The sequence below is a fragment of the Aspergillus fischeri genome, genomic scaffold (assembly GCF_000149645.3).
Source record: "Aspergillus fischeri NRRL 181 1099437636252 genomic scaffold, whole genome shotgun sequence".
NCBI classification, from domain to species: Eukaryota; Fungi; Ascomycota; class Eurotiomycetes; order Eurotiales; family Aspergillaceae; genus Aspergillus; species Aspergillus fischeri.
The window spans coordinates 648,258-673,794 of NW_001509768.1; the positions used below are offsets into that span (position 1 = coordinate 648,258).

General features: G+C 51.1%; 13 protein-coding genes and 1 non-coding gene across 14 annotated transcripts, besides 1 other annotated feature; 7 read left to right on the top strand and 7 right to left on the bottom strand.

The window, feature by feature from the left end:
- Positions 1-335: 335 nt before the first annotated feature.
- On the bottom strand, positions 336-1,733 carry NFIA_063890 (F-box protein; the record flags this gene model as incomplete). The annotated part of the gene is made up of 3 exons (XM_001263122.1): positions 336-957; positions 1,021-1,533; positions 1,600-1,733. 3 exons carry the CDS (start codon positions 1,731-1,733, stop codon positions 336-338), a joined length of 1,269 nt encoding a protein of 422 aa, XP_001263123.1.
- A 729-nt stretch (positions 1,734-2,462) lies between these two features.
- On the top strand, positions 2,463-3,360 carry NFIA_063900 (oxidoreductase, short chain dehydrogenase/reductase family superfamily; the record flags this gene model as incomplete). The annotated part of the gene is made up of 3 exons (XM_001263123.1): positions 2,463-3,075; positions 3,138-3,234; positions 3,294-3,360. The coding sequence occupies 3 exons, from the start codon at positions 2,463-2,465 to the stop codon at positions 3,358-3,360; spliced, it is 777 nt and encodes a 258-aa protein (XP_001263124.1).
- A 372-nt stretch (positions 3,361-3,732) lies between these two features.
- NFIA_063910 lies at positions 3,733-3,803 on the bottom strand. The gene has a single exon. It is a non-coding gene; the product is annotated as a tRNA-Gly (tRNA).
- Positions 3,804-5,260: 1,457 nt separating this feature from the next.
- NFIA_063920 (slipin family protein) lies at positions 5,261-6,482 on the top strand (the record flags this gene model as incomplete). The annotated part of the gene is made up of 4 exons (XM_001263124.1): positions 5,261-5,447; positions 5,513-5,630; positions 5,684-6,176; positions 6,237-6,482. The coding sequence occupies 4 exons, from the start codon at positions 5,261-5,263 to the stop codon at positions 6,480-6,482; spliced, it is 1,044 nt and encodes a 347-aa protein (XP_001263125.1).
- Positions 6,483-7,024: 542 nt separating this feature from the next.
- Positions 7,025-8,080, top strand: NFIA_063930 (uncharacterized protein; the record flags this gene model as incomplete). The annotated part of the gene is made up of 1 exon (XM_001263125.1): positions 7,025-8,080. The coding sequence occupies one exon, from the start codon at positions 7,025-7,027 to the stop codon at positions 8,078-8,080; it is 1,056 nt and encodes a 351-aa protein (XP_001263126.1).
- A 970-nt stretch (positions 8,081-9,050) lies between these two features.
- NFIA_063940 (glycosyltransferase domain-containing protein) lies at positions 9,051-10,960 on the top strand (the record flags this gene model as incomplete). Its single annotated transcript, XM_001263126.1, has 2 exons — positions 9,051-9,236; positions 9,293-10,960. The coding sequence occupies 2 exons, from the start codon at positions 9,051-9,053 to the stop codon at positions 10,958-10,960; spliced, it is 1,854 nt and encodes a 617-aa protein (XP_001263127.1).
- A 460-nt stretch (positions 10,961-11,420) lies between these two features.
- Positions 11,421-12,398, bottom strand: NFIA_063950 (uncharacterized protein; the record flags this gene model as incomplete). Its single annotated transcript, XM_001263127.1, has 3 exons — positions 11,421-11,951; positions 12,018-12,170; positions 12,360-12,398. The coding sequence occupies 3 exons, from the start codon at positions 12,396-12,398 to the stop codon at positions 11,421-11,423; spliced, it is 723 nt and encodes a 240-aa protein (XP_001263128.1).
- A 311-nt stretch (positions 12,399-12,709) lies between these two features.
- On the bottom strand, positions 12,710-14,666 carry nop58 (RNA-processing protein NOP58; the record flags this gene model as incomplete). Its single annotated transcript, XM_001263128.1, has 3 exons — positions 12,710-14,199; positions 14,265-14,425; positions 14,542-14,666. The coding sequence occupies 3 exons, from the start codon at positions 14,664-14,666 to the stop codon at positions 12,710-12,712; spliced, it is 1,776 nt and encodes a 591-aa protein (XP_001263129.1).
- Positions 12,722-12,747: a microsatellite.
- A 332-nt stretch (positions 14,667-14,998) lies between the features above and the next one.
- NFIA_063970 (H(+)-transporting V0 sector ATPase subunit d) lies at positions 14,999-16,268 on the top strand (the record flags this gene model as incomplete). The annotated part of the gene is made up of 4 exons (XM_001263129.1): positions 14,999-15,030; positions 15,089-15,177; positions 15,238-16,124; positions 16,185-16,268. 4 exons carry the CDS (start codon positions 14,999-15,001, stop codon positions 16,266-16,268), a joined length of 1,092 nt encoding a protein of 363 aa, XP_001263130.1.
- Positions 16,269-17,667: 1,399 nt separating this feature from the next.
- On the bottom strand, positions 17,668-19,082 carry NFIA_063980 (ribose phosphate diphosphokinase subunit PRS5; the record flags this gene model as incomplete). The annotated part of the gene is made up of 3 exons (XM_001263130.1): positions 17,668-17,724; positions 17,777-18,100; positions 18,153-19,082. The coding sequence occupies 3 exons, from the start codon at positions 19,080-19,082 to the stop codon at positions 17,668-17,670; spliced, it is 1,311 nt and encodes a 436-aa protein (XP_001263131.1).
- A 975-nt stretch (positions 19,083-20,057) lies between these two features.
- NFIA_063990 (ubiquitin-like protein HUB1) lies at positions 20,058-20,694 on the bottom strand (the record flags this gene model as incomplete). The annotated part of the gene is made up of 2 exons (XM_001263131.1): positions 20,058-20,200; positions 20,271-20,694. 2 exons carry the CDS (start codon positions 20,692-20,694, stop codon positions 20,058-20,060), a joined length of 567 nt encoding a protein of 188 aa, XP_001263132.1.
- Positions 20,695-21,035: 341 nt separating this feature from the next.
- On the top strand, positions 21,036-21,769 carry NFIA_064000 (PIG-H family GPI synthesis protein; the record flags this gene model as incomplete). Its single annotated transcript, XM_001263132.1, has 3 exons — positions 21,036-21,369; positions 21,435-21,637; positions 21,692-21,769. 3 exons carry the CDS (start codon positions 21,036-21,038, stop codon positions 21,767-21,769), a joined length of 615 nt encoding a protein of 204 aa, XP_001263133.1.
- Positions 21,770-21,858: 89 nt separating this feature from the next.
- On the bottom strand, positions 21,859-23,691 carry NFIA_064010 (pseudouridine synthase DEG1; the record flags this gene model as incomplete). Its single annotated transcript, XM_001263133.1, has 1 exon — positions 21,859-23,691. The coding sequence occupies one exon, from the start codon at positions 23,689-23,691 to the stop codon at positions 21,859-21,861; it is 1,833 nt and encodes a 610-aa protein (XP_001263134.1).
- Positions 23,692-24,292: 601 nt separating this feature from the next.
- NFIA_064020 (putative Rho-like small GTPase) lies at positions 24,293-25,127 on the top strand (the record flags this gene model as incomplete). The annotated part of the gene is made up of 4 exons (XM_001263134.1): positions 24,293-24,375; positions 24,472-24,715; positions 24,806-24,895; positions 24,966-25,127. The coding sequence occupies 4 exons, from the start codon at positions 24,293-24,295 to the stop codon at positions 25,125-25,127; spliced, it is 579 nt and encodes a 192-aa protein (XP_001263135.1).
- Between the last annotated feature and the right edge of the window lie 410 nt (positions 25,128-25,537).

A 25,537-nucleotide genomic window follows, 5' to 3' on the forward strand; every position in this document is an offset into this window, starting at 1 on the left:
ATGTATCTACCTCATCGCGATATGGAACGCGACAATCAGGCAAACAAAGCAAACAAATTTCCCAAAGGGATATACGTTTAGGGCTTAGGGCTGTTGGTCCAGAACGTAAGAGACCGAGAGATGTCAAGTCAATTTGGACTCTGAAGCATGTCAGTGAATAGATTTCCAACCTATACAGTGCACTGTTCTAGCGATAACAATATAGAGAAAGAAAGCGCTCAACCCATTTCTATGCAGCCTCAACTCCGAACTGAGAACCATGCCTTGTATCTAACGCCTGTGTCCTGGTCAACGAGATGGAAGCAGATTCAAATATACACCAAAGACAATTTTCCTCATGCACGCCAGGCCCTGCCTTGACGGCAATCTTGACAACCTAGTGCCACGGGAACACCCTTCCAGACCCAGATATTCTCTGCGTCATGTGGAAAAGCTCTCCGTGAGGCCAATTCCTCTCTAGCAACATCGAACCAAACATCCTGCACCGATGAATGTAGATGCGACACCGGTGTGCTCTCGAACACCAACGAGTTGATATCGTCTTTCTCGTTCAGCATCAAATCATTATGAAAGTTACGCATAAAATCCTTTCGTTGCACTCGCTGACTGCCACCGTCACCTATCTCTGCGGAGAAGTATTCCACTATTCGAAGAAACGGTGACGCAGTAAGCAGCGAGCCGATCCAGCTGTCATCTGCCACGGGCTCCTCGGGTGGCACAGTATGTCGTAGGTACGAAACGAGCAGCTGCATACAATGGTGCGTACAGATCAGAGTCGAAGTATTGGTGAAGGGGGCCGATCGAAGAATTCCGATCTGCAAATCTCGGTACATGGATTTACGGACATCCGGGGGTATAGGAACGGGCAATCGTCCGGCTTCCATGTCTTGCAAAAGTGCATTTTTTAACTCACGACGGGCAAGACTGTAAGCCTCCAGGAAGTATAGCGTGTAGTACCTGGTAGGAAGACGCGTCTCATTAGAATCAGTAGCTGGAGGATAATTCGCGACGAGCACTTACATCAGTGGTATGAGGTTGAACCATAGACTGGACTTCCCCCGTTTCAGGAACTCATTGCGCTCATTTCTGGTTGGAAACATTGCCTTAACAAAAGCTGGCTCGCAGTGGACGAATCGATCCATGACGCGGTCTGCGAGGTAGTAGCAAAGCTTAGAACACAGCTTTGCCCGTCGTCGCAAGCTATGCATATAGCGGAAAGTGTATAAATGACCGCCCTTGGCACTTTTGGCGGGAGGGAAAAGGTCGGACAGAAGCACTACATCGTCTTCGGGATTTCGAGTATATTCTCTCTCGCTGTCGATGGGAGATGGTAGCGTTCCATGACGGGCCTGTCGAAGGTATTGGCGCGCGATCAGCTGTTCATGAAGTGTGAGGACTTGACAAAAGGCCTTGCAAACAAGTTTGAGCTGCAGCAAGTCTTTGATACCACATTGAGCGAAAATCTTGATTTGGATTTCGACGGGCAGGAGATCCCAGGGCGATGAAGTTGGTACTATGTCGGTTTTCTCGATACTGAGCCCGTGTCAGCTATTATGCTGACATATACAAAGCTAATCCCATAAACAAAGTAAAACTTACACCGAGCTCGATGACAATGAGGACGGAAAGAGACTTTTCCGGTATGGCTTTTTACCCTCTGATTTTCTGCTTCTGCGAATGGCAGCACCGGCTTTCTTTGCATGTTCTCGCAGTTGTTGCAGGATCGCACTCATCATCAAGCAGCGGGAACCATAAGGAGGCCGGCTCCACCTTCGAAGTCAAAATTAGGGGGGGGGGGGGGCTGTCACCGGCTCACCATGCAGGGTGAGACTCTCTATAGAAGCGATGAGTGTCCCGTCATGAAGGACTTTCAAAGAAAGAAGGCAGCTTGCTTACCTCCAGATCCATTACTGTCATTCTATTCTCCGCTTGCAAGACAGGGACAGAAATGCCGTGACTAAGCCACGCTTATCTGAACTAAGAATAGTTTGATAGCGCAAAGTACTATTAAAAAGCAGTCTCTAATGACATTCACGTGTCTGTCAATTTGACAGAACTTGATTGAAGTGAGCTAGCTAGCCAGTCAAAAGTTTCAAACGGCAGAGTGGATCGGAGGGGAATGTTTGAGCATTATTGTACCCATGAAACGAAGACATGGTACATCACTTGACTGAGTGCAACTTTCTTCGCCATGATTATTATGTATTTGTATTGAAAAGCTTCGAAATGACCAGTGAGATCGCTATTCGTCTGCAATTGGGTTTGTTGTAGGTCGATAAGAGTATCTTAGATATATATCGCCCTGATGAACACAATAAGGATACATTTACGTCATCCGTTCCTCAGGTTGCGCAACGCTTATGCACGTGGCTAAGCGCAGGAGACCATCAATTGCATTCGGGTAGCAGTGCCAACCTCCAAAGCTCTCACAGCTTTTAGCAAGCTCAATAAGAAACCTAGAAATGAGCAATAACATCCTCATTGTCGGTGCCACCCGAGGCCTTGGAGCCTCGCTGAGACACTTGTATGCATCCAAGGCATCAACAACCTGTGTCTTCGCAACAAGTCGATCCAGTGCCCCTCCAGAAGACAGTTCTAAATCTCGCGTCTCATGGGTCCAGAATATTGATGTCTCCCAACCCAATGTTGGTGAAACTCTGGTATCCCAACTGCCTTCATCCACCAAGTTCTCCTGCGTGATCATCACGGCAGGCTATTTCGGATTCGAGACTTTTGATGACCCCGACTGGGAAAAGGAAGTAAGGATGTATACCACATCCGCCATTGGCCCCGTCTTTGTAGTGCAGCGGCTCGTCAAAGCGGGTCTGCTGGACAAGGGGAGCAAAGTGATATTGGTCAGCAGTGAAAGCGGGAGTATCACGTTGCGACACGAAAAGGAGGGCGGAGGGAACTATGGTCATCATGCCAGCAAGGCCGCATTGAATATGATTGGGAAACTTCTCAGCCTAGACCTGAAAGAGAAGGGCATCGCTGTCGGGCTGGTACATCCTGGTTTCATGCGCACGGAAATGACCAAGAGTGTAGGATTCGACAAGTACTGGGATGCCGGTGGAGGTAAGAGGTCATTGACCTGTCTATTGTGCTATAAGTGGCGCTGATCCTATGACTGCTCGCAGCTGTTACCCCTGATGAAGCAGCTCAATCTCTGGCCTCGTTCATAGACGGCTTTGATATCAGTCAAACGGGGCAGTTCTGGGCACCACGAGGACCTGGGTAAGTGTAGCTTTGGATCAAACAGTCAAGCACGAGGCTTGTTGCTAATTCTTTGGCAGTGACATTGGGACTGCAGAAGTTGTTCTGGGGAAAGACTTACCTACGCCGTTACAACTACCATGGTAGGCTGGGGAGCCATAGATACTTAGTCACGTAAGGTCGAAGAAATGGATGAGGACCGTCTACGGGAGGATCATTGTTTTGTGTTAAGCGAGATGGTCTCCATCCGATGCTAGTATATGTATCCAGAATACATAATCTTGCCCTGAGACCTTGCCAGTAACACTGCTGTTTACTTGGACAAACCAATTGAAAGCCTCTCCATGTAAGCACGCGGACCTTCTGCATTGCTATGTTGTCCTCAGAGAGGAACAGAACCAGACGGAAATAGGCCGCATTTTTTTCCCATGTCTCGGGCAGGAAACTGAGGCTAACTTTTTTTTTTGGGGGTTATTGGAGTGGTTACAGAAAGCGGACTGACAGACAAAAAAAGTCAAATGCATCATCCGTGAATCGAACACGGGCCTCGTCGATGGCAACGACGAATTCTACCACTAGACCAATGATGCTTTAGCTTGAAAAATTGGTCTATTATTAACCTTATCTTCTTTTCTCCGCTGATGCATAGTTAAGCTATTGTCCATCCCATCCTTTTGTCTACGTGTGCTACATGGGACTCAGGGTGTAGTAGTGTAGATAACTGATATGAAATTGCAGGTGTCGACCTATACCAAATAGGAAGTTGATTTGGGGATTCTGGCCGCACATGCCGATGTCCGAAGCACTGCCTCCGCCGGCCGTGGGATATACTAACTAGGTTCAAAACATACTCACGCTGCACCTTTGAGGCTACCCCAATGTTGTCACTGTCCACTTGTACACTCTTCCATCTCAATACGAGGGTTGTATCGCAGCAACCAGCGGTTTTCTTACGTCACAGCTCCATCCCATTAGCTCAAGGGAATTTATCTGATTTGCTGGATAGGCTGGGCAATGCAGAACTAAGGGCCGCTAGAAACCATCTGGAAGGCAATGCAGGCTCACGTGGATGAACGTATTGCCTGACATCGGCTTTGTGCAGCAGAGAACACAGGCTACTGGGGCAGAATGGCGGTTGACACTTGATAGTCGGATAACACGGGACAGATCGCCAACTGCGGCAGTGCTCTGCATTTGCGGCTCATGGATGCCGAATACGGGGGTGCCCAAAAGGGTACCGATCTGAGCAAGCCATGGATGAGCTAAGGTGCTATAGTCATGAAGACAGCGGTTCGCTGTTGATGAGAGCGCATCTACCACGTAACCGCAACGTATAGATGAGGACAGAATGGCATGAGGTGTACTCCGTATGGCACCATGGAATAGCGCATGAAGGAAACTGAGAAGCATTCAAAGCTCTGCGGAGCCTAAGAGAACAAAGCAACAGGAGCAACTCCAACATATCTTGCTCAGCCCTTCGATGTGGAAACCATCCATCCGTGGTTTGCGCCCGATTGCCCACCAAGTGGGAAACCAATACCTACATAGCCTGGAGGAGCAGGAGACTAGACTGCTTAGCGCCTAGCCGGAAGAGATCCAGCGGATATCGCCAAGTGCTGCGCCCCACATGGATTTGCGGAGATACATCACGGTTGGTGCTGCGCGGTAGCTACTTACCTCATACAGGCAGCTTGGTGTGAGGCATTAGAGAGGTACTACTGGTAGTGTACCTTATGACGGATGAGCGATCGATAGATAGGTAGGTAGGTAGGCAGTTTAGATCTGTACTGCACGGGAAGAGAGAGCTGCCTATTGCTATTTAAACCCCGCAACATCCCCATCTCCCTTCACTACGCAATACACTCCAAGTCTCACGATCATCAATCGTCCCCTTCAGTGTGGCGGCCTGAACCTTAAGTTGATTCGTACTTGAGCTTTTCATCCCTTATCCCTCTGGAGCACCTTATACTGCACTCTTAGCAATCAGTCCCATTATCTGGTCGCTGTTAGTCAACTTTCATACAGGCGAACACTACAGATAGCCACGATGTCCACCGAAGCGAACATTCCTAACGGAAAGGCACCGGTGCAAAGCGCGCCAGGCCACAGCGCCCACACGCGCGGACCCGTGGTCGTTCAGCCAGCGCGCCTTGCTGATTTGCAGCCAAGTTATGCCCAACAGATCCAGCATAATGCCGATAACCCGGATGCGCATAGCTGGTACGCTTCCTTGAGTAAGTCTTGGCCTTTTTACTCTTCGCCTGATGTCGTCTATTTACTCATACTGGTTGAAATATAGTCCATACATTGGGTGAGTGCATTGGTGGCTTGGGAGCTATCCCATGCTGCATCTGCTGCCCCAACCCGTTCAAGCCAGTGGCGCAGGGCGAGGTTGGTCTGGTCACCAAATTCGGACGGTATGGAATACTTGCCTAAAGTGCGACAAATGGTATACTTACTCCTGTGGTAGATTCGAGCGTGCGGTCGATCCTGGTCTGGTCAGAGTTAACCCGCTGAGCGAACATCTTACGACCGTCGACGTTAAGATCCAGATCGTCGAAGTACCCCGCCAGGTTTGCATGACCAAGGACAATGTCACTCTCAATCTGACCTCGGTTATCTACTACCAAATCATTTCGCCTCACAAAGCAGCGTTCGGCATTTCCAACGTACGGCAAGCTCTGATCGAGCGCACACAGACAACTCTGCGGCATGTTATCGGAGCGAGGGTTCTGCAGGATGTGATTGAACGCCGCGAGGAGATCGCCCAGTCGACATCTGAGATCATCGAGGAGGTTGCAGCTGGATGGGGCGTCCTAGTCGAATCGATGCTCATCAAGGACATCATCTTTAGCAATGATTTGCAGGACTCGCTCTCCATGGCAGCGCAGTCCAAGCGTATTGGAGAGAGCAAGGTCATTGCTGCTCGTGCCGAGGTGGAATCCGCCAAGCTCATGCGCCAGGTATGTTATACTCTCATCACCACGACAAGTCCGCCAGAGCTAACGCGAGAACCTATCTAGGCTGCGGACATTCTGTCCTCTGCTCCTGCCATGCAAATCCGCTATCTCGAGGCCATGCAAGCCATGGCCAAGACCGCCAACAGCAAGGTTATCTTCTTGCCCGCCGTCAACCAGACGGTGCAGCAACAGCTGGCTGCAGCAGATAATGCCGGCGAGGGTCCAAGCAATTACGGAGCCGGGCAGCCTGTACAGGCGGACGACGGGTTCCAGCGCGCGATCAATGCCCGAGTGGTGGAAGATATCTGAACATGATGAGGCCGGTGTCTTGATCCAGATCAGATAATGCTGAAAATCCATTGACGCCATCTGTCACGGATGAGTACCTGCGTTCTTTTGCTCTACCTTAATTCCTCTGATTCGACCGACGATACCCACTTTCTTTCATGTTGATTGACTGCCTGATGCGCTTAAATCCGTGGTTTGCTGGATAGCACGGCTATTTCCTGGAATCTTTGATGATGACTGCACTGAAATAACTTGCTTCTCTGCGTTCCGCAATGAATAATGCCTATACTTAATTGAAGCTTTCTTTGGACAATTCCATTCTTCCAGTATGCCATCAACGAAACATATTGCCGTAGGCGGTGAAGATTAAACATTGACACCGATGGAAGCACCACTGGAGCTGTCAACAAGGGCGGCACATAACGATACAGAAACTCTAGATTAACCGATGTTGGTCGCGGGTCTGGAGCGAGGAATTCTTGTCATATTCTAGTCTTGCTCCAGTGAAAGTTACAAAGAACGAGCTCCCGTTCCCAGTCCTCCCCGGTAAACGCTCCAACACAATGTCCTCGACACAGACTCCCAGTCCGGCTCGCGCAGCTACCCTGACGTCAAACACACGATCCTTCCAAGATGTGACCCCTGATTATACCGACCCATCCTTTGATCCAGCCGATTTCCTCAACGATGTCCTTCCCCCGCTGACGCTGGCGTCATCGCAATCCCGCGGCGCGGGCGCCGTTCCCCTCGCGGAATTGTCCGCTCAAGTCCAATCGATTCTCTCTCAGATTAATGCGCAGAATGTCCGGCTTTCCAATCAACTCACACAACTTACCGATGAGATTTTGCGGAGTGGAGGGCGTCTAGCTTATGAGGTTGAGGTGCTGCGGGGCGAAGCGATTGGGCTTTCGGATACGTTGACCGAGGTCCTTCAGCCGGACATTGCCCAGTTTGTACCCGAGGGTCTACAGACTACTATGGACAGCGACAAAGACGTTTCTGGGGCTTCCCAAGAGGGGGAAGAGGAAGAGGCAGCGGCAGAAATGGGCCAGGATGACAAGGCCACGGTCGCTGATCCGGACTACATCACGAAACTACGGATGCTGAATCAAGTACGGTCGCGATTGGAGGATGTGGTTCAGACCTTTGGAGATGCCATGGAGTGGCCGTTACCGCCGTCGGAGACCTCCCTGACGTCGTCATTCATCTCGGTCTCCGCCCCTCAACCTGGGCCTGAGAGCCAGAGTCTTGAGGAGAAGGGGCAGGAGGTCGCAAAGAAGCTCCGGAACGAGATTAAAGAGTTGCTCAATACGAATGGTGGTGGACAAGCAGGTTTGGATGCAGCTACGAAGCGGTTAGAAGCGCTACGGGAGTTGGCGACGATCTGGAAAGGCTCCGCTGAAGAGAAGGCGCGAAATCGTTTCCTGGATAGTCTGGCGAAGATTATAGATGACCGGCGCCGGTCATTGGAGAACCAGGGCAGTTCGGATCAGTCCCAAGCGCGATCGGCGTCGACGAGAGGGAAGACGATGGGCCATCAACGGCAGGAAAGTGAGGGCCCTGGAGGTGGCATCTTCAAGAATCTACAGCGCCTGCGTGAGGAGATATACCTGGAATGATGCGCTTATAGTTATATAGGATTGTGTACAGATTCAGAGAAATATTGTGTATACAGACGTGCAAACCTGGAGTTCTCGCTGAGTAACTGGACCAGAACACTGTCACACGGAGGCCATCTAGACAGCCCGGAGTACTGAGTAGATAGAGGCTAGACTAAATGCTGATCTGATGAAACCACCATGCGCCAAGCCTGGCCAGGTATTAATCGTCCCTGAATCCCAAACGTCTTTTTACCCGGGACCCGAGGGGCGATGACGCGGCAAGGGCAATAGAAGACAATCAATACAACGGACTCCAATACTGGTGGACAGAGGAATATAAGAGAAACTCTTTGTAAAATTTGATGTTTGAAATGACCCCCGAAGCGAAATTAAATGACGACAAGCTACGGAGTAGATAATAAGAGTCGTACGCGGCATAGCGTCGGGCGATCGCATCAAATATGGCGACGGATGGATCTTGGTCCACGCCTATCAGGAGAGCTCCACCGGGACGATGTAAATCATTTCCTGCTCCATCACACGGAGTACCACAGTCGCCATGCCTGCTAAGAGCCCGTGGCTTTTTGCAACGTGCGCTTTTTATCTTTCACTTCATCTTTAAACCTCATATCCGACGCAGATGATTGATTAGGGCCCGACGACTTCTAGAGCTGTATAGGCTGCTCACCATCCAACCCCCTATCGCATTACACTGCGTCGTCGTCATTGACTTCTGTTCCATTGGCGCAAACAATATGGTACATGGCTTGATTGACTGTTGAGCGCTCCTCTCCTCCAATCGCACAATTGACGACTATTACGGCTGTAATCCCTCATTGTCTTCGCTCGCCCTCGAATATCTCAATGCAGGAATGCCTATCTCGAGCACGACCTCCGTTTATAGTGGTTGATACCAACGTTCCTTTTCCGCTCGGCTCGAGCTGACACTGCGACTGATTGTCATCCGTTGAACGACAGTGCGGCCAGAATGGCTACCTTCCGCGGTTTCGCCCCCTGGGGCGATCAGTATAACTCCGTGCGCTCGACGGCGACGACGCTTCTGCAACGAGTCTATCTGTATGGTCGACCGAGGGCTCGTCCGGCCAGGGCCCTCATTCTCACCCTCGCCGCATGTTTTTTCCTTTACGTTTGTCTCTCAGCGCCATTTAGACAGGTATGTTTTCTGGTTACATCAGGTTGATCTACGACTGACACTAGCTGTCTATATAGACCTCCGTCAATTACTGGCTTAAGTATCCCTCATACCATCCATTCGGTGGCCGCCCCGAAGACACACCCATGATCAACACTGGCGGACCTGCTCTAAGTCGAAATGACACTCTACCGAACAGTCTGGAGAAAAACAACCCTTCTTTTCACCTTGTATTGCCCGCTGGGCAGAAGAGCGCCGCGCTGTGTCGCACAATAACATCCGCAATGATCTTGAATTACCCCCCACCTACTTTAGTCCAGTACGGCAGAAAGCTCCCAAGCGGATCCTCCGAATATGATTACGTGGTGGACCGTGTGACGGGCATATACAACTTTTTGCAATACACCCCGCACGTGCGAGACGGCGATTTTGTCCTCATCGCCGATGGCTATGATGTTTTCTTCCAGTTACCGCCGGAGGTGCTCATCCAGCGGTTTCAGAATATCCTCCGAGAGGATAATGCCAAGTTAAGAAAGAAATACGGCCTTGCGAAGGAGTATCATCCTTACCGCAAAGGCCTGGAGGAGGCCTTGCAGAAATACTCTCAGAGAGTGCTATTCGCCGCAGGCAAGGAGTGCTTCCCCAACATGACCGTGGACGCCGGCTGCGTCACCGTACCGCAGTCCAGCTTGCCCCCGGATGCCTACGGGTGGAAGACCGATATTCACCCGGAGGGACACCTGACCCGACCACGGTGGCTGAAGCCCGGTACGGTGATCGGCCAGGCTGCCGACCTGAAGTTAATATACGCCGAAGTACTGCGCTTCGTGGAGGAGAACCGGCACAACCGCAGTGACTATCTGGCTCTAACCCAGATGTACGGACGCCAGGAGTACGTGCGAGAGCTAGAAAGACGGAGAAGTTCCAACTGGTTCAACGAGTGGGTTTACAGACTAATTGGCATTTCCGAGGCTGCGAATATCACAGGTGTGAACCCGCACCTTGAGACAGGTCATCGCTACGAATACGGAATCGGCGTTGATTTCGAATCGCGTCTATTCTTCAACACACACAAATCGAAGAAGGATGTCGAATGGCTCCAATACCACAATATTCCCCTGACATCTTCCGTCCAGATGAAGCACGGCGTTCCTCGAGAGAGACGTCTGCTGCTTCCCCCCGATCTCGCCAGTCCGAGACTGCGCAATCCCTTCGTCCAACCCTGGTTCGGCAAAGACGAACAGGTCAAACCAGAGTTCAACTCTACCCTTGACGCTCTTCCAAATCCACGAAATCATACATGGCGTAACATGCCCTTGCTGACGAATATCCACTCGGCGTCTGTGCCGGCCCTGATCCATCTCGACGAGGAAAAGCCAGTCAAGGATGACAAAGCGTGGCCGGTGAAGCACTCCGAACGATTGATACGAGATACCTGGTGGTACAACATGTGGTACCAACCGTGGGCTCGCGCCCTTCTCCGCAAGTACATGCGTAGCCCTACTGGATTCGATGCTGCCCAATCTGCATTGCTGGGAGGGCAAGACTGGTGGGATATGCGCGGCGGCAAGGGAGGCGTTTGGACGGACAAGGGAGAGTGGCTCGACTATGCGGAGGTCTGCACGGGCTTCGAAGGAGAGGTTTTCGACGATGATCTGGGGCAATGGGGCCACGAAGGCGGGGACCCGGACGAGCCTGTTTACAATCAGTTCGGCAAACTGGTCAAAGGCAAAGGTGAACAATGAGAACAAACTTGGTCAGGGGAAAGATGACTCTGCGGACAGACAACCTGGTCGACCGCAACGATGACTTTAATAGTCTGGCCAGAGTCCCCTTCGTGCCTAGCTACGGCACATGACCAAGAAGCGAAAAACATGGCCCGTCTTCTGTCTCTGCATGTATTTTGACATCTTTGCACATACGCTTGCGGCTCCGTTGCCGGTTGGTATAGTCAGCTCATTGTCTGACGATCTTGCATTCTCGGTGTTTTGGAGTCGATTTATCATTGCCTGTTTTGGACTTCCATTTTGAAGCAACCTGATTATGGGTCGAGCACAGTTGACCTCTGTCCTTCCGCAAAAGCCATACTACATCGCCAGATACCAGTCGTATACCAGATAGACCAGTGAATAGACACAGTACAAGACCATTACATCCTTAAAATCGTGCGTAGATTCGTTGTCATACCATATCACCCATGCCCATCTACCCAACACTCCCCGTCCTCCCCTTCGACCCTGACCCTAACGTCTCCCGGATAATAGCCAGTATCTGCGCCACATCATCCTCCGATAGCCTCTCCTCCCGCTCCTCAATCACCGTATCCAGCAGTGCAAGCGCCCCGTAATCCTCCTCACTCAACCCCCCACCCCCTGATTCCATACCTGCCTCCTCCCCACCCTCATTCCCTCCTTCCACCTCATCAACCTCCATCCCATCCTGCTCTCCCCCCTCGCCTTCCTCCCCATCAGCCCGCGCCCCCGCGGAGGATGTATCCAACCCCACCCCCAGATTCACAATCATAACCACCTCCCCCTTCGTCAACCCAAACGGCTTCAGCCGCGTAACCAGCTCGCGGAGCGCGAGGTCGATGGGAGTAGGTGTACTCGGCTGCACGGGCGGTACCGTCGGGGACGCACCCGACGATGGCTGCTGTTGCGACTGTGGCGGTTCGCCATGTATATAGGCTGGGTATTTGAGGAGGTGCGGGGAGAGACGGTGGATGTAGTTGTGGATCTATCCGTCAGCGTCGGCGTTAGCATTACCCCTCTTGTACTCTATCTAGAGGGGAGGGGGACCTACCTCTCGAACGACTGTATTGTGGTCGCGGAGATCAGGACTAGGAACCCAGTTCCGGGAGTTTGGGGGAGGGTTCGGGGGTCGTCGTGGTGGGTTGGCGGTTATATAGGCGAGGACCTCGATGTTGGTGAGGACGGCGCTTTGGGGGTCGATTATCTGTACGGGGGTCAGTTAGATATTGTGGATGGTAGGTGGAGTAGATTAAGAGAGCTTGCCCTCATGATGTATGACTGTGGTATGTCTGCATTGAGTGATTTCTGGGTATATAGCTGTGTTTTGTGCTGGGTGCTTTGGCTGGAAAAAGTTGGTGATGGCGGGGATGCTTCTGTTCTGCCGGCAGATAACCATGGGCGGTCTGGTTACATAGGCAGTTGTGTTTGACATATTGCTTATTACTGAGGACTGAGGTAGTACTAGGGAAACGTAGGCTAGTGAGATAGACTACTGACTACTTGAAGATTGATATGAACATATTATTCCTGAATTGTACTGCCTTGTACCAATAAGCACCTCTGCGCCATGGATAGACCAGCAAAATCGCATCCTGAAATGCCACCCAAACAAGTAACTCTCACAAGAAAGGAAAAAAATAATCAAAATGACAAGCAGCATTGAACCCACAATGTGTGATATCATACAAAGATTGATAAAGCGATCGATCCACGTAAACTTTTCTTTTCAGATCATTGCATGGCTTATTCCTCTCCCTTCTTCTTCTTCTTCTTTTTCTTCTCGCCGTTGTCGGCCTCCTCGCCGTCATCTGATCGCTTACGCTTCTTCTCATCGCCTTTGGAAGCCTTCTTGGCCTCCTTCTTGGCCTTCTTCAGCTCCTTCTTGCTGGTGGCGCTGGGGTTGCCATTGGCGTCGAAAGTGATCTCGCCGCGCTCCAGCTTGCGCTTGTACCGCTTGACACTCAAGCCGGCCTTTTCGGCCATCTTCTCAAGTTCGGTATCCTTGCCCTTCTTGGACTTGTGCTTCTTGCTCGACTCCTCCTCAGATTCGTCGGACGAGTCGTCGTCCTTGGTTCCGTTGGCCTTGGGTTCCTCGTCGGAATCAGCGTCGGCCATCTCCTCATCTGAAACTTCCTCAATGAGCTTCTTGTCCTTCTTGGAAGCAGGTTGATCGCCAGTAAGAGCATCGGCGTCGGCATTGTATCTTCTGGTTTCGTTGATCTCGAACTTCTTGGGCTGCACGGAGGCACCGTTGGGCCCGATGGCAACACCACGAGGCTTGAGAGGTTTGCCCTCCATGGCGGCCAATTTACGCTCGAGGTTGTATCTAGCTTCAGTACCGAGAGCGGCCTTGTCCTCCTCAGTGGCATCGTCATCCCACTCAGCGAGAGCATCGACACGCAGACCAAGAGAGGCCTTGGCGGCCAACACTCTTGCCATCTTACCCTTGTTCTTACCGGTGGCCTGACCGATAAGAGAAGCGTGGTAGATGAGACCGTACTTGGGCGTGTCGTGCTTGGTCTTCAGCGCACGGAACAGGGCCTTTTCGGCTCCGAGAATCTGGATAGTACTGGCGGGGCTCTTGGAAAGGTTTGTCAAGCTACCAGCGTGGGCGATGAGACGGGCACCAACCAACTCGCCAACCAGGGCGGTCAGGTTAGGCGCAATAGCGTTCATACGGGCAGTCAGGTAACCAGCCAGCTGCTGGCGGTATTCGGCGAAACCAACAACCTGCTCGGCCAACGCTTGAATGTTCTCCAAATCCTCCTGGCTGATCTCTGTACCCATGGAGCGGTCAGCAGCGGCCTTGACGGTGCCCTCAAGCTCCTCCGGAAGGATCTCTGCGAGATCCGCGGTCTCCCAGTTCGATCTCATGCCCATCTTGAGTACAAGTTTGGCATAGGCAATGTTGTCGTTCAGAATCTTGGCGAGCTCGGGGAAATGCCAGCCGTACCATTCCTTCACACGCATGGCGTAGGTGTTGAGCTCCTTGTCCAGGTCATCCAACAAACCAATAGCTTGCACAATCATAGTATCGATCTTATCGGGGGAGAACTTCAGCTTGTGTCTGGCGAGAGAGTGGGACAGACCAAGGGACATGGTAGACATGTCCTGGGGGAGAAGGCCAGGAATGAGTGTGGGAAGATGTTCGCGAATAGCACGGAAGATATCAGTCGTGGTCGAGTCCGCGACCAATTGAATAGACATGCCGGGAAGCTTGCCAATTGCGTTGCCTGTTGGGAGACATAGGATTAGAAAACTGAGTAATCTGACTTCTCAAGATGTTCATGTCACATACCGAGCTTGGGATCGGCAACGGCCAAAGAAACCTTCTTCTCATCTTTGATCTCGTCCAGCAGGCTGGCAAGGCGAGGAGTAACTTTTCCTTCCACAAGCGAAGCGACTTCTTCCAGAGCCGTAGCAGCACTGTCAAATTTCTGGAAGCTCTTCAATTTCACCCTACTACGGTGTTAGAGCACTGTTTTGAAGCGGAGAAAAAATTTTGCTCGCAGAAGCCCATGCAAGAATTGAACATCAATCAACTCTCTGACAAGGACATGACAACAGTCACTCACAAGTTTGAAACACCCTCTGCAGTGGAGGCTTCCGTAGCCAGATCGTCTCTCTTCAGAAGCTTCTTGTCTTTCGCCTTGAGCAGGGCATAGCCCGCGCTGGTTTCGGTAAGGATAAAGAGCGTCATGGTGCACGGCCTTGACTCTCAGCTGCTCAAAAATAAATCGAGTATCTGAAAGAAAAGAAGAAGAAACGGCCGAAAGTGTGTTAGCGACCGTGGGCGAAACCACCGTGGGCGAGCTGGAGGTTAGTTAATTTTTCTGGCTGTTGGCGGGAATTTTTGCATCGAAAACTAAAAAGTTGAAAAAAAGCGACCCAAGCCACCAAAGCCTGTGGCGGGTGCGTAGTGTGGCCGTGCATGCTTACATAATACAGCGGGAGTTGTGGCAGAGAAACAGCTCCAGGTGTTGGTCTGCGGAGAGGCTCAGGTAACCTCGAGGTAGCTATCAGTACTTCGAAATGGAGGGTCTCGTCTTCAATGTTAACAATGGGTAGGCTGGCTCTTGAGCTCCTCATAGCCCCATTGCATCGATTACTGATTTTGGACAGCTACATCGAGGGGATTGTCCGGGGGTATCGGAACAGCCTGCTCACCGGCCAGAACTACTCCAACTTGACCCAATGCGAAAACATCGATGGTCCGTTGATTCGACGTCTCTTCTGCCACCGTCATATGGTCTAACATGCTTTGAGAACAGATGTCAAGTTACAACTCGCCCCTGCCTATGGCGACTTCCTCGCCGCACTACCTCCCAACCCCTCCACATCTGCCCTCGCTGGTAAGATGACGGACAAGCTCGTAGCGGAATTCCGCTACCTCCTCGCCCAGGCCACGGGGTCTACCGCCAAGTTCCTGCAATACCTGACATACGGATACATGATCGACAACATTGCTCTTCTGATCACCGGCACCTTGCACGAACGGGACACGCGAGAGCTCCTGGAGCGCTGCCATCCCCTAGGGTGGTTCGAGACCTTGCCGGTGCTATGCGTCGCCACCAACATCGAGGAACTGTACAATTCCGTGCTGATAGAAACACCATTGGCGGACTATTTCAAGGGGAGTCTCAGCCACCAGGACTTGGACGAACTGAATATCGAAATCGTGCGCAATACGCTCTATAAGAACTACCTCGAGGACTTTCACAACTTCGTCAACACCCATCCGGACTTCAAGGGTACTCCTACGCAAGAGGTCATGTCTGAGCTGTTGCAGTTCGAGGCCGACCGTCGTGCAATCAACATCACTCTGAACTCATTCGGCACCGAGCTCTCGAAGCAGGAACGGAGGAAGCTGTACCCCGAGTTCGGGAAGCTCTACCCTGAGGGGTCTCTGATGCTGTCCCGCGCCGACGACCTCGAAGGCGTGTCTTTGGCCGTGAGTGTGAATGCCGACTACAAGGCCTTCTTCGACGCAGTTGGTCTCAGCCAGGGCGGCGGTGGAGGCTTCGGGATGGGTGGCAGCTCAGATGGGAAGAGTCTGGAGGATCTATTCTACCAAAAGGAAATGGAGTTGTGTAAGATTGTCTTCACGCGCCAGTTCACCCCGGCGGTGGTATACGCCTGGATGCGCCTCAAGGAACAGGTTCGTCGCTCGAGCTCAATGATAATATTCCCTTCACAGCACCGCTGACATGGTTCGCAGGAAATCCGAAACGTCACCTGGATCGCGGAGTGCATCGCGCAGAACCAGAAGGAGAGAATCGGAAATTTCATTTCTGTCTTCTAAGCTTGATTGCTCCTTGCCATCTCCATGTTAGCTCGTCCTCGCCGTCTTTCGATGCTACGCCTTTTCCCATACCGTTTCATCGCGATCCCTAGTCTCTGTTATTATTGTACCTAGTTTCAATGACCCTGTTGTCTGATTTTTTGGGCTGTTGGCTTCAGTCAAGTGCCCTCCCTATGAGCGCCCAAACTCGCTCGGCATACCCTTGCCAGTTCTTTTCGTCTTGGTCTCTGTTTGCTTGCCTCGGCGTTTGGGGGATCTTCTTCCTTGTGATATAGTATAGATGAACGCATCTGACCTTGAGCCTGAGTTTATTCAGGTACCTTTCAAGCATGTTATATGATGGGGTATTGAATGTGCTCCCAGCACAGCTCACCCTTAAATCGTAAGCTGGATTCACATATCCGGCTAATGACGGTCAAACAACCTGCCCCCGATTACTTCCGCCCACTGTTTCCTGCTCATAGCGAACCGCCAGCATGGGTTCACTGCAGGAGACGCGCCCAATAGGATATCAGTTGTCATGGAGGTCCTTATGCAGGGTGACTATGCGTTAGTTGGACTGGCACATACATGGGGCGAATGACGTCGCGAGGAATCCGGGGCTTACCTGGCTGACATTGAAAGCCCCCCGCGACGAAGGATAAGTGCAGTGTTCTTTGAGCAAGGCTAAAGAGTAATATCTTACTCTAGAAGCATTTGCTCATTTTTCTTACGCTTCTCATTATTCGAACATTTCAAATCCAATAGCCTAGACAGGTAACATATAATTGATTCGTCTTTCAAAAGCATGCTTATATCTGTTTGCGCCAATGCATCGATTGAGTAGCTTGCCACTTCACAACTGCAAGAAACAAGTAAACGCCAAGCCAGCAACAAAACACCAATGTTAAGCAGAGAGGAGGCAATGTCGAAGGTAGCCAGTGGTATCTAAAGTATAACGAGTAAAAGGTTGACTAGAAAGTTGAAATCAATATGTCCTGACTCATGAATCTTTCCTAAGATACAGAAGCATAATCGTGTCATCCACGACCTGCAATACATCATTGCAGCCGCAAATCAACGCCACGAAACAAGAGAGGCAAATCCAAGCAGTCAACTCCATTTTCTGGTCCATATAGGGGCGTAATTTCAAAGCTCATGCGTTCGCCCGTGGAGGTCTTCGTGTATATTCAATGTATAGGAGGTATATGGTGGATGGAATAGTAAGGCTTCATAAGAGTTGGCAAAGGTTGGAGACATGACAGCAGAAACCAACATCTATGTCAGAAGCAAAGGAAGAGAAAACGGAAAGACCCAAAAAGCGGCTTCGCTTCATACGTTCAAATTTTCAAAATTTCATGGAATATCTTTCATATGCGAGACATAACCGCCATAAAGCAGTGAGATATGCAGTCCCTGTTCAGTCGTATTGGAAAAGTACGCTGATGCTCTCGCCGTGGTGGACACGGCGAATGGCCTGCACAGCGTTAGGACAGATTCGCATTAGATAGAAAAGAGAACCGGCTTACCTCTGCGAAGACATGGCCAACTTCCAACACTTCCAGCTTGGGGCATCGGCGTAAGTGGTCCGATTGATCGACGCTGTTGGTAACGACGACCTTGTCGAGAGCGCTAGCGTTGATGCGGTCGATCGCATCGCCGCTCAGGATACCATGCGTGACTAAGGCATAGACCTTGGACGCGCCCTCCTTCTTCAACAGTTTTGCAGCTCTCGTGATGGTGTTAGATGTGTCGGCAAGGTCGTCGATCAGAATCGTGGTCCGATCCTTGACATCACCGACCAACATCATGGTAGCATTTTGGCGGTCTGTAATCTTCGTTGGGCGTCGCTCCTACGCACACAGTCAGCATGATAATCATACAGAATCATCAAGTGAACCGTACCTTGTGAATGAGAGCAAATTCCATTCCCATAGAATCCGCAATCGCGGTTGCTCGCTTGGCACCTCCTGCATCAGGACTGACAATGACCGCGTGTTTGTAGTTCGGAATGTTCTGCTGGATGTAGCTCTTGAGCAAAGGTCTGCCGTACAAGTTGTCGACAGGGATGTCGAAGAATCCTTGGTATTGAGGGTCGTGCAGATCCATCGTGATAATGTGGTCTGCACCAGCGCAGGTGAGAAGATCCGCCACCAGGGTACCTGCCTGAGCCACCCATTGCTTATAGCCAGGGCGAGGCTGGAAGCTGCTGATCTTGGACTGAACATTGTCGTCATTCGCCTGCCCATTGACAACAGTGGATCGAAGGCTAACCTCCGACTTCAGTGAGTCAGTGGTGTCGCTGCGCGGAGGTCCATTAGGAATGCGTTTCTTGACCGGGCTGCCGTTGTTATAATCATCAAGTTGCGCCTTTGCCAAACCCTTCTGTAGGCTATCGACATTGTTCAAGAGACCTCCACTCTCCGGCTTTCCAGGGTGCGGGGTTGGCGGGGTGCTCTCGAAAGTGTAGCCATTACCCGGCTTTCCAGCATTGGATGATTTGACAAGAGGCGCCCCAGCCTTGTTGTATGGGATATCACTTTGGCGAGAGTATGGGAACAAAGGGAGGACGGCGGTGACTCTCTTGGCAGAGGCAGTCTTGCAGGCAGAAATGGTGATGAGCAGCTCCATGAGGGAGTCGTTCACTTTCAACCCGCCAGATTGAATGATATAGACGTCTTTCTCACGGACAGACTCTTTGATTTCAACCCGAGTTTCCCCCACTGCGAACTTGGAAAGTAATACGTCGGCCGGGGGGATACCCAGGACGTTGCAGATCGTCTGAGTCAACTGGGGGTGGGAGGTGCCCCCGATAACGACAATATTCCGAACCATCTCGGCTGGCTGATGGTTCTGACTGTTTTGATCGGACTTTGGAAAACCGGAGGGATATAGAAGCAAGGGTGATATTGGATGGTCTGAGAGCGGAGAGAAATCTGGAGTGTCCGAAGAGGCGGGAAATCTGACAAGAAAAAGACGATCGGTGAGAACGGAACGGTGGAAAAGCGGGTTTTAGAGGGGAGATTGTAAACTTGAAGCGAGGGTTGACAAGCACTACCTCATGGCGGAGAATCAAGAGCGTAGACGGAGCCCGACGAATTGGACTGAGGAGACATTGGAGTAGTGGAGGAAGAAATCGAAAGGCAGGTCGTGTGAGTCCCGCGATAGAAAAAAATGCCTCTTCCGCCAGTGGAACCGGCTTGGGTCGCTGCCTCGGGTTTCTGCCGTTATGCCTCAGGCACAAAATTGCCGCATCGGGTCAAGCGGGCAGAGCTGATCTCGTCATACCCCGCGGAAAGCACAGAAGAGCAGGTAATGATGATGATGATGCATAAATATCAACAAACAGCATGACTCGGTCCATGAAATGAACAAGGTCCAAAAACACATCACCAGCAAATAACCAGCTAGTCAGCACTCTTGCTATCATCCCCAGCACAGAAAAAACAGCGTTCTGCTCTTTCTGTTACGACATGCTAGCCTGATGCACTACAAATAGAGCATGGTCATTTGCCGGTAGGTACATGCAAACTTGGAAGATAAGAAGGAAACCGGCCAGAAGAAGCGAAAGTTGAAATGCCAGAGTACTTTCATGATGATACCTAATACTCCGAGTCCCAGTTGTTGCCTAAATGAAACCCATGGTAAAAACACAGAGAAAGAAAGGTAAAGTAGATGCATGGCCGTCTGGATCCAAGGCAATGCAATTTTTATTCGCCTGTTCCTACCTCCCTTTAAATCGCAAGTCAGTATCATGCTTCTTCCTGATAAATTGTGATGAGGAGGGAAGTAGGGGAGGAAAGTGATTGCTCACAGGTCAAGCTGGACGCCATTACTGACTCCATAGTCCTCCAATGTGAGCTGATCCTTGAATGGTCGTTCGCCTTGCCGCTTGAGTAGAATCTCGTGTGGTTCACGCCCGATACGTGCAGCTACCTGGGCCTTGAAGAGCTCTGTAAATGATATTGTTGTTAGTCCAGCGTGACCACACTTGGAAGGTGAGACACAGGATAGGCAACGAACTGATAGGATCTGATGCAAGGCATGGTATCGCAGCCTTGGTTCCGAGACGATCGTTGACATGCACCACAATCATAGGTTCTGAGGATTGGGGTGCGACAACAGCCTTCTTTTCTGGCTTCTCTTTCTTTTTCTCCCGGCGCTCATCTTTCTGATTATCGTCTGGTCGTCTTCGGTCGCGATCGCGATCGCGATCGCCGTCCCTGTAACTATCTCTGTATCGATCTGAGTCTCGGTCCCTTCGTGGTGATCGTGGCCGGTCTCCTCTGTCTCTGTAACCCCGACTCAGCCTGCTATCTTCTGCTCCAGGTCTGTCACCATCGTGGCGTTTGTCTTTCCACCGGAATCCTCCTCCCGTCTTGCGAGGCCGGCTCCGATCCTCATCATATCGTCTTCTCGGTGATCTGCTTCTTGAACGGTCACCCATGGTAAAAATCGAAGTGTGAATGTGCTAGGAAGGAGTGGGACCGCCGTGGTAACATAGGTGCTGCAGAACAGACACGTGATGATGTATGGCGGCCTGGCGGGCAGCTGTACACAAGCTAGACTTAAAATAGTTTAGACCATAGGATCCATTATCCAAGCAATTAAGAGTGGTCTGTGTCTCACTCTAGACCCATGCATGTCTACATCGCGTTATGACTTACATTGTTCGCTCTCGCAGCTTCTCGCGGGAACATGCCACTTGATTGCGCCGCATAGTCACAGGTCCTATGGACTCAATTCGACTGTCAATTCCTTTTGTGAGGTCTTCAACCCTCGTTACAGATGCCGGTTCACCTGATTCTGCGGCGTCCGTCTCCGACGACCGTGTCATTTACTGTTTCCAACGCATCCAAGCATACGAGCACACCTGCTAGAGTGCTTTTCTTCCTCCAGATCTTGCTGCGGGCTCTCGTCTTTCTCTGCATAGTCTTCTTTGACATTGCGAAAGTGCGCCACTCGTTCTTTCACGAAGATGGTTCCCTCGTGCGATGGACCGCGATCTGGTCAAGCCCGTTGGGTTCTTTTGTCTGTCGCATTGTGGATGCATATAGGTCTGGAGTTGTCGCTTTGGTGAGCATATTGTTGCTCTACTGTGTGTTCAGGAAGGGGTATACAGGTATTTTCAATCCCTCGGAGTGGACGACTGTCGCACCAAAGACTCACCCCTTTTCATAAACGCAGAAGAATCTCTTTTGGTCATCCGCGGGTTGGGCATCCAGACATCTACCTCATCTGCGACCTATCTGTCTAAAGCTGCGACGAGATTCATTCCTACGACGCAGATCCAAGATATAGTGATTCATGAAGCTTTCAAAGGATTTGAAGTCCGCTTTTACCTCGCTGTGATTGTGGAGGGTGAGCCGGACGTTGTTGTGGTTTTCCCTGTATGTCCCTCCATACCAGCAATTTTTCGACTTATGCTTACAGACGATGGAAAGAAACTCCTACCGAGGCGCGCAATTCTGGAAGAGGTTTGGAGGGGTTCTCGGCGCTGTTTATATGACGCCAAATCATGAGATATTTGAGCTGGATAATATTGGGCAAGATCAGTCTATGATGCGACGCTCTATATGCTTCTGGGAAGGTATTTTCAAGCCTCCCTTTTCTAATCGTCCCCATGCGCAGGCTCCGAAGCCTTCTCAACTTTTCGCTGCTTTGACGCAAGCCACCTGGCGTTCTGAACCTCCACGGGTTCTGTCCTCCGCTTCTGCATGACGGGGACATATTTGCCGCCCATTCTGGGTTCATTAGCGCCATAGAAAACCTTTTGCCCCCGATTATCTTTCTCTGAAATAGGGTCATGAGATCCTCTACCCCGGACAACACTTTGGTCACCCTGGCTAACAGCTAGGTCTAGCAGCGCGCCTGCCAGAATCTCGTCCATCTTCCGCTGTCTCCAAACAGACCAAAGTCCGTCCACTACTCCTCCAACACCGAACTTGCCGCTGCCCTTGCCTAGTTGACTCTTGGATTGCCTGGGGTCTCCAGCGTAAATCCAGTTCAATGCATCTTTACGGCTGCCGCTTGCCTCGTCTGGGAAGATACAATCCCAGAGGACTAGCGGGGCATCAGACGCCATTTCGTACGTTGGTTTGCAAGGATTTTTCGACACATCCAGCAGATCGCGTACAATAGTTGGAGGCTCCAGTCCCTGGCCGACCAGGAAAAGGATGCTCACCATGTGCCGTACTTGATGCCACAGGAAGGCAGACCCGTGCAAATTGAATACATACACCTTAGCAGCAGCCGAATTTGTGATTGTTCCTGATTCGGCGTCCGTTCCGGCAGGTGCATCCTGGAGAGCTTGAAAGCCGGGCTGGTTCACATAGCCCAAGGGGTGATTCTTTGGATCGAGGAGCTCGATGCCTGCATGGTAGATGATTCTTTCAAAGTTCTCGATCTGCTTGCTTGTGTCAAGCTTGCAGAAATTCCGAAAGTCGTGCACTCCTTCGAAGTACCTGGCAGCTTCTCGCATGGCATCGATATCCAACCAGCCTTCCCGTAACTGTGCAGAGGCATTCTTGTCACCCGATCCTCGCATAGCAAAACCCAGCGGCCCTGGAGTTGGAGAGAAAGCAGGCTGCGTAAAGAAATATTTGTACTGGCGTTCTCTGCACGAGAAACGAGCGTCGAAACCCGGAGGCGGATTTGGGCACCAGGCTAGAATCCGGATGTCGTCTGGGAGCACTCTGTTCAGCATACTTATGTAGGGTATCTCATCTGCAATATCATCCCAAGTATCATCGGCATGGGCGCCGGACGTCATCTCAACATCGGACGTTGCCTCCGCATCCGGCCGTTTAGGCCTGGCGCTTCGTACTCTAATTCCAATGACCTGACCAAAGGCACTCACACCACGATCAGTCCGCCCGGCCTTAGAGTAATCGCAGCCCTCCCAGCTGATTGCGTAAGGTTTCAATTCCCTCGGCCCCCGGGAATCGTCGAAGGCTTCCGCGTTCTTAGGGAATATTAACCGAGTCCTCCGCATGGCCTTCCACAGCTCCTCTTCAATGGTGGGTAGAGGCGTGACGTTCCCATTCGCGTGCTCCAGACCATTGTAGCGCTGTCCCAGATATGCAAATTTCAGCGCTATGAAGCGAGTATTGTATTTGGAAGGATCGATCTCTCGAGGTTGCTTCGGAGGACGGGTAGGCGCTCTTGTGTGCGTGATATCATCGTCAGGCGATAGAGGTCTCTTCTCCTTCCCTGCTTTGGCGGGGACAAGCTCTCGTGTGTCTGTCGCTGAATGCTCAGAGGGCGGGGGAGCGGAACTCGTCACGCCGACCTCACTAACACCCTTGGACGGCAGGGTAGCGTATTCGGTGTTTCGTGAGTGAAGCTGACGCTCCAGCTCTGTGATCCGCGCGATTAGACCGGAAGTCGTCCAGGTCGAATAGTCTGGTTGGCCTTCGGGAGGCGCATCCGCGGGGCCAGGCATGGTGTTCGATTTTGCGCGACCGCGCTTCACGGATCGGGTATGGGGATATCGACAGTGAATCTTGACTGCAATGGAGTCTGTGATGCGACTCAACGTAGACAGGGGCCTCCCTGGGGTTCTCCACATTCCCCGAACGGTGTTGGACGAGGTATATTGAATCCTCTACGGAGTAGATCTGGGGGAAACTTGATGCATCAAACAAAAATTTAAGAGTCCGCCCTCGACTTGTATTTTAATGGTAATGTAATTACACCGAGCATGGTCGGAAGCTCGACGACGCTCGTGGAGACATGAATCGTGGTGCATGATTCGTAATTGATATAAGAATCGCATACGTACTTGAACGGTTCAGAAGGAATTCTGGAAAACCTCCTATTGTTGGTGGTTTGAACGGTTATGTAGCCTTGTCATGCTATCAAGGTGATACCGTAGGTATGCGCACTTGCTTTATATATTCTCCCTACGGACTCTTATCTCACCCGGACAAAAATGGACTCACTGAGTTCAAAACATCATGAGACACTGACATATATCCTCTGAAGCTTTTACCTGCCTAAACACATGATTCAAAGTCGATCCAATATATTGTCTGTCCGTGGACATGGAAAGTCCCCAAGATAATAAAGAAGTGGTGACCATCTTGGTGCTGGGAGACCCAGGATGCGGGAAGTCCACGTTTCTATCGTAAGCTTGACTCTCGTTGTTATATTTATTGAAAGGGCATTTCGCATCGATTGGAATATTACTGGATTGATGTGCATGCTCATTGAAGTGATACAGCGCCATAAAGAACATCCAAGCAAGACCCAGAGCTGAAACCAGTTATGGGCAAAGATGGCAACTGGACCTGCTGCGAGATAGTGACCAGCCATTCCTCTTCGACATCCGTTTCTCGAAGAAGTCGTTTACGCTTGAGCTATATGACACCGCAAGCCCGAACCAGCATTGGTCGACCCTGAAGCCGGACGTGGTACTCCTGGCATTCGACATCTCGAACCGGGAGACCCTGGATGGGCTCAAGAAGGTTTGTTTCAGTCAGCTCACCGATATGCCATGACTCATGCTAAGCGAATCTTGCCTGAAGTGGCGGCACGATGTAATACGGTATTTCCAGCGTGGTATTGGGGAGCGTATACCCGTCATGATGGTGGGTTTGAAGAGGGACCTTCGAAAAGAAGGCGAGGGTATCATCTATCCGCAAGAAGTAAGTTACACAATGCCCCCACGAGCCGCCTGTCGGTGTCAATGGAGAGTTAGGCGACTGATAGATGCAGTCGTACCGCATTGCGCAAGAGCTACGCTGTGATCGGTATGCGGAGTGTTCCGCTGCCACTGGGGAACTTATGGCTGAGACGTTTGAGGATCTGGCGAGACTGGCGGGTATGACTACGACAGAGACCGGGGGACAGACCCAGGGAGGCTGCGTGGTCTGCTAGATGTTGAAGCTTCAGTTGCTTCTACAGTAATGATCCTCTGGTGTTGGGATTCTTGCGTAGGACAAACGAATCTGCGCAAAGGGCGCTGAGTGTCTACGTCTATACTCCCCATGGAGCGATTGCTGCTTGCCGACTTTACGAAGACACAAAGGTAGTTCTGATACAATGCACAGAATAGCTGGTAGCACAATTTTTCATTTACTTAGCAACAAGGAGAAACCAAGGTAACGATCAAGTCCACCTTGTAAATTGACAGCACAGGGCTTTCCCCCAGAAGCTCACTGATACGAGAACAACTGGATATCTTTCCCTCATAAGCGCCAGTCAATGGTTGACGTTGCAATTCCTCCCCGGTGCGTAAAGAAATCAGAAGTAAAGTAACTGATGAAACGGAAATTTTTTGTTTGCGC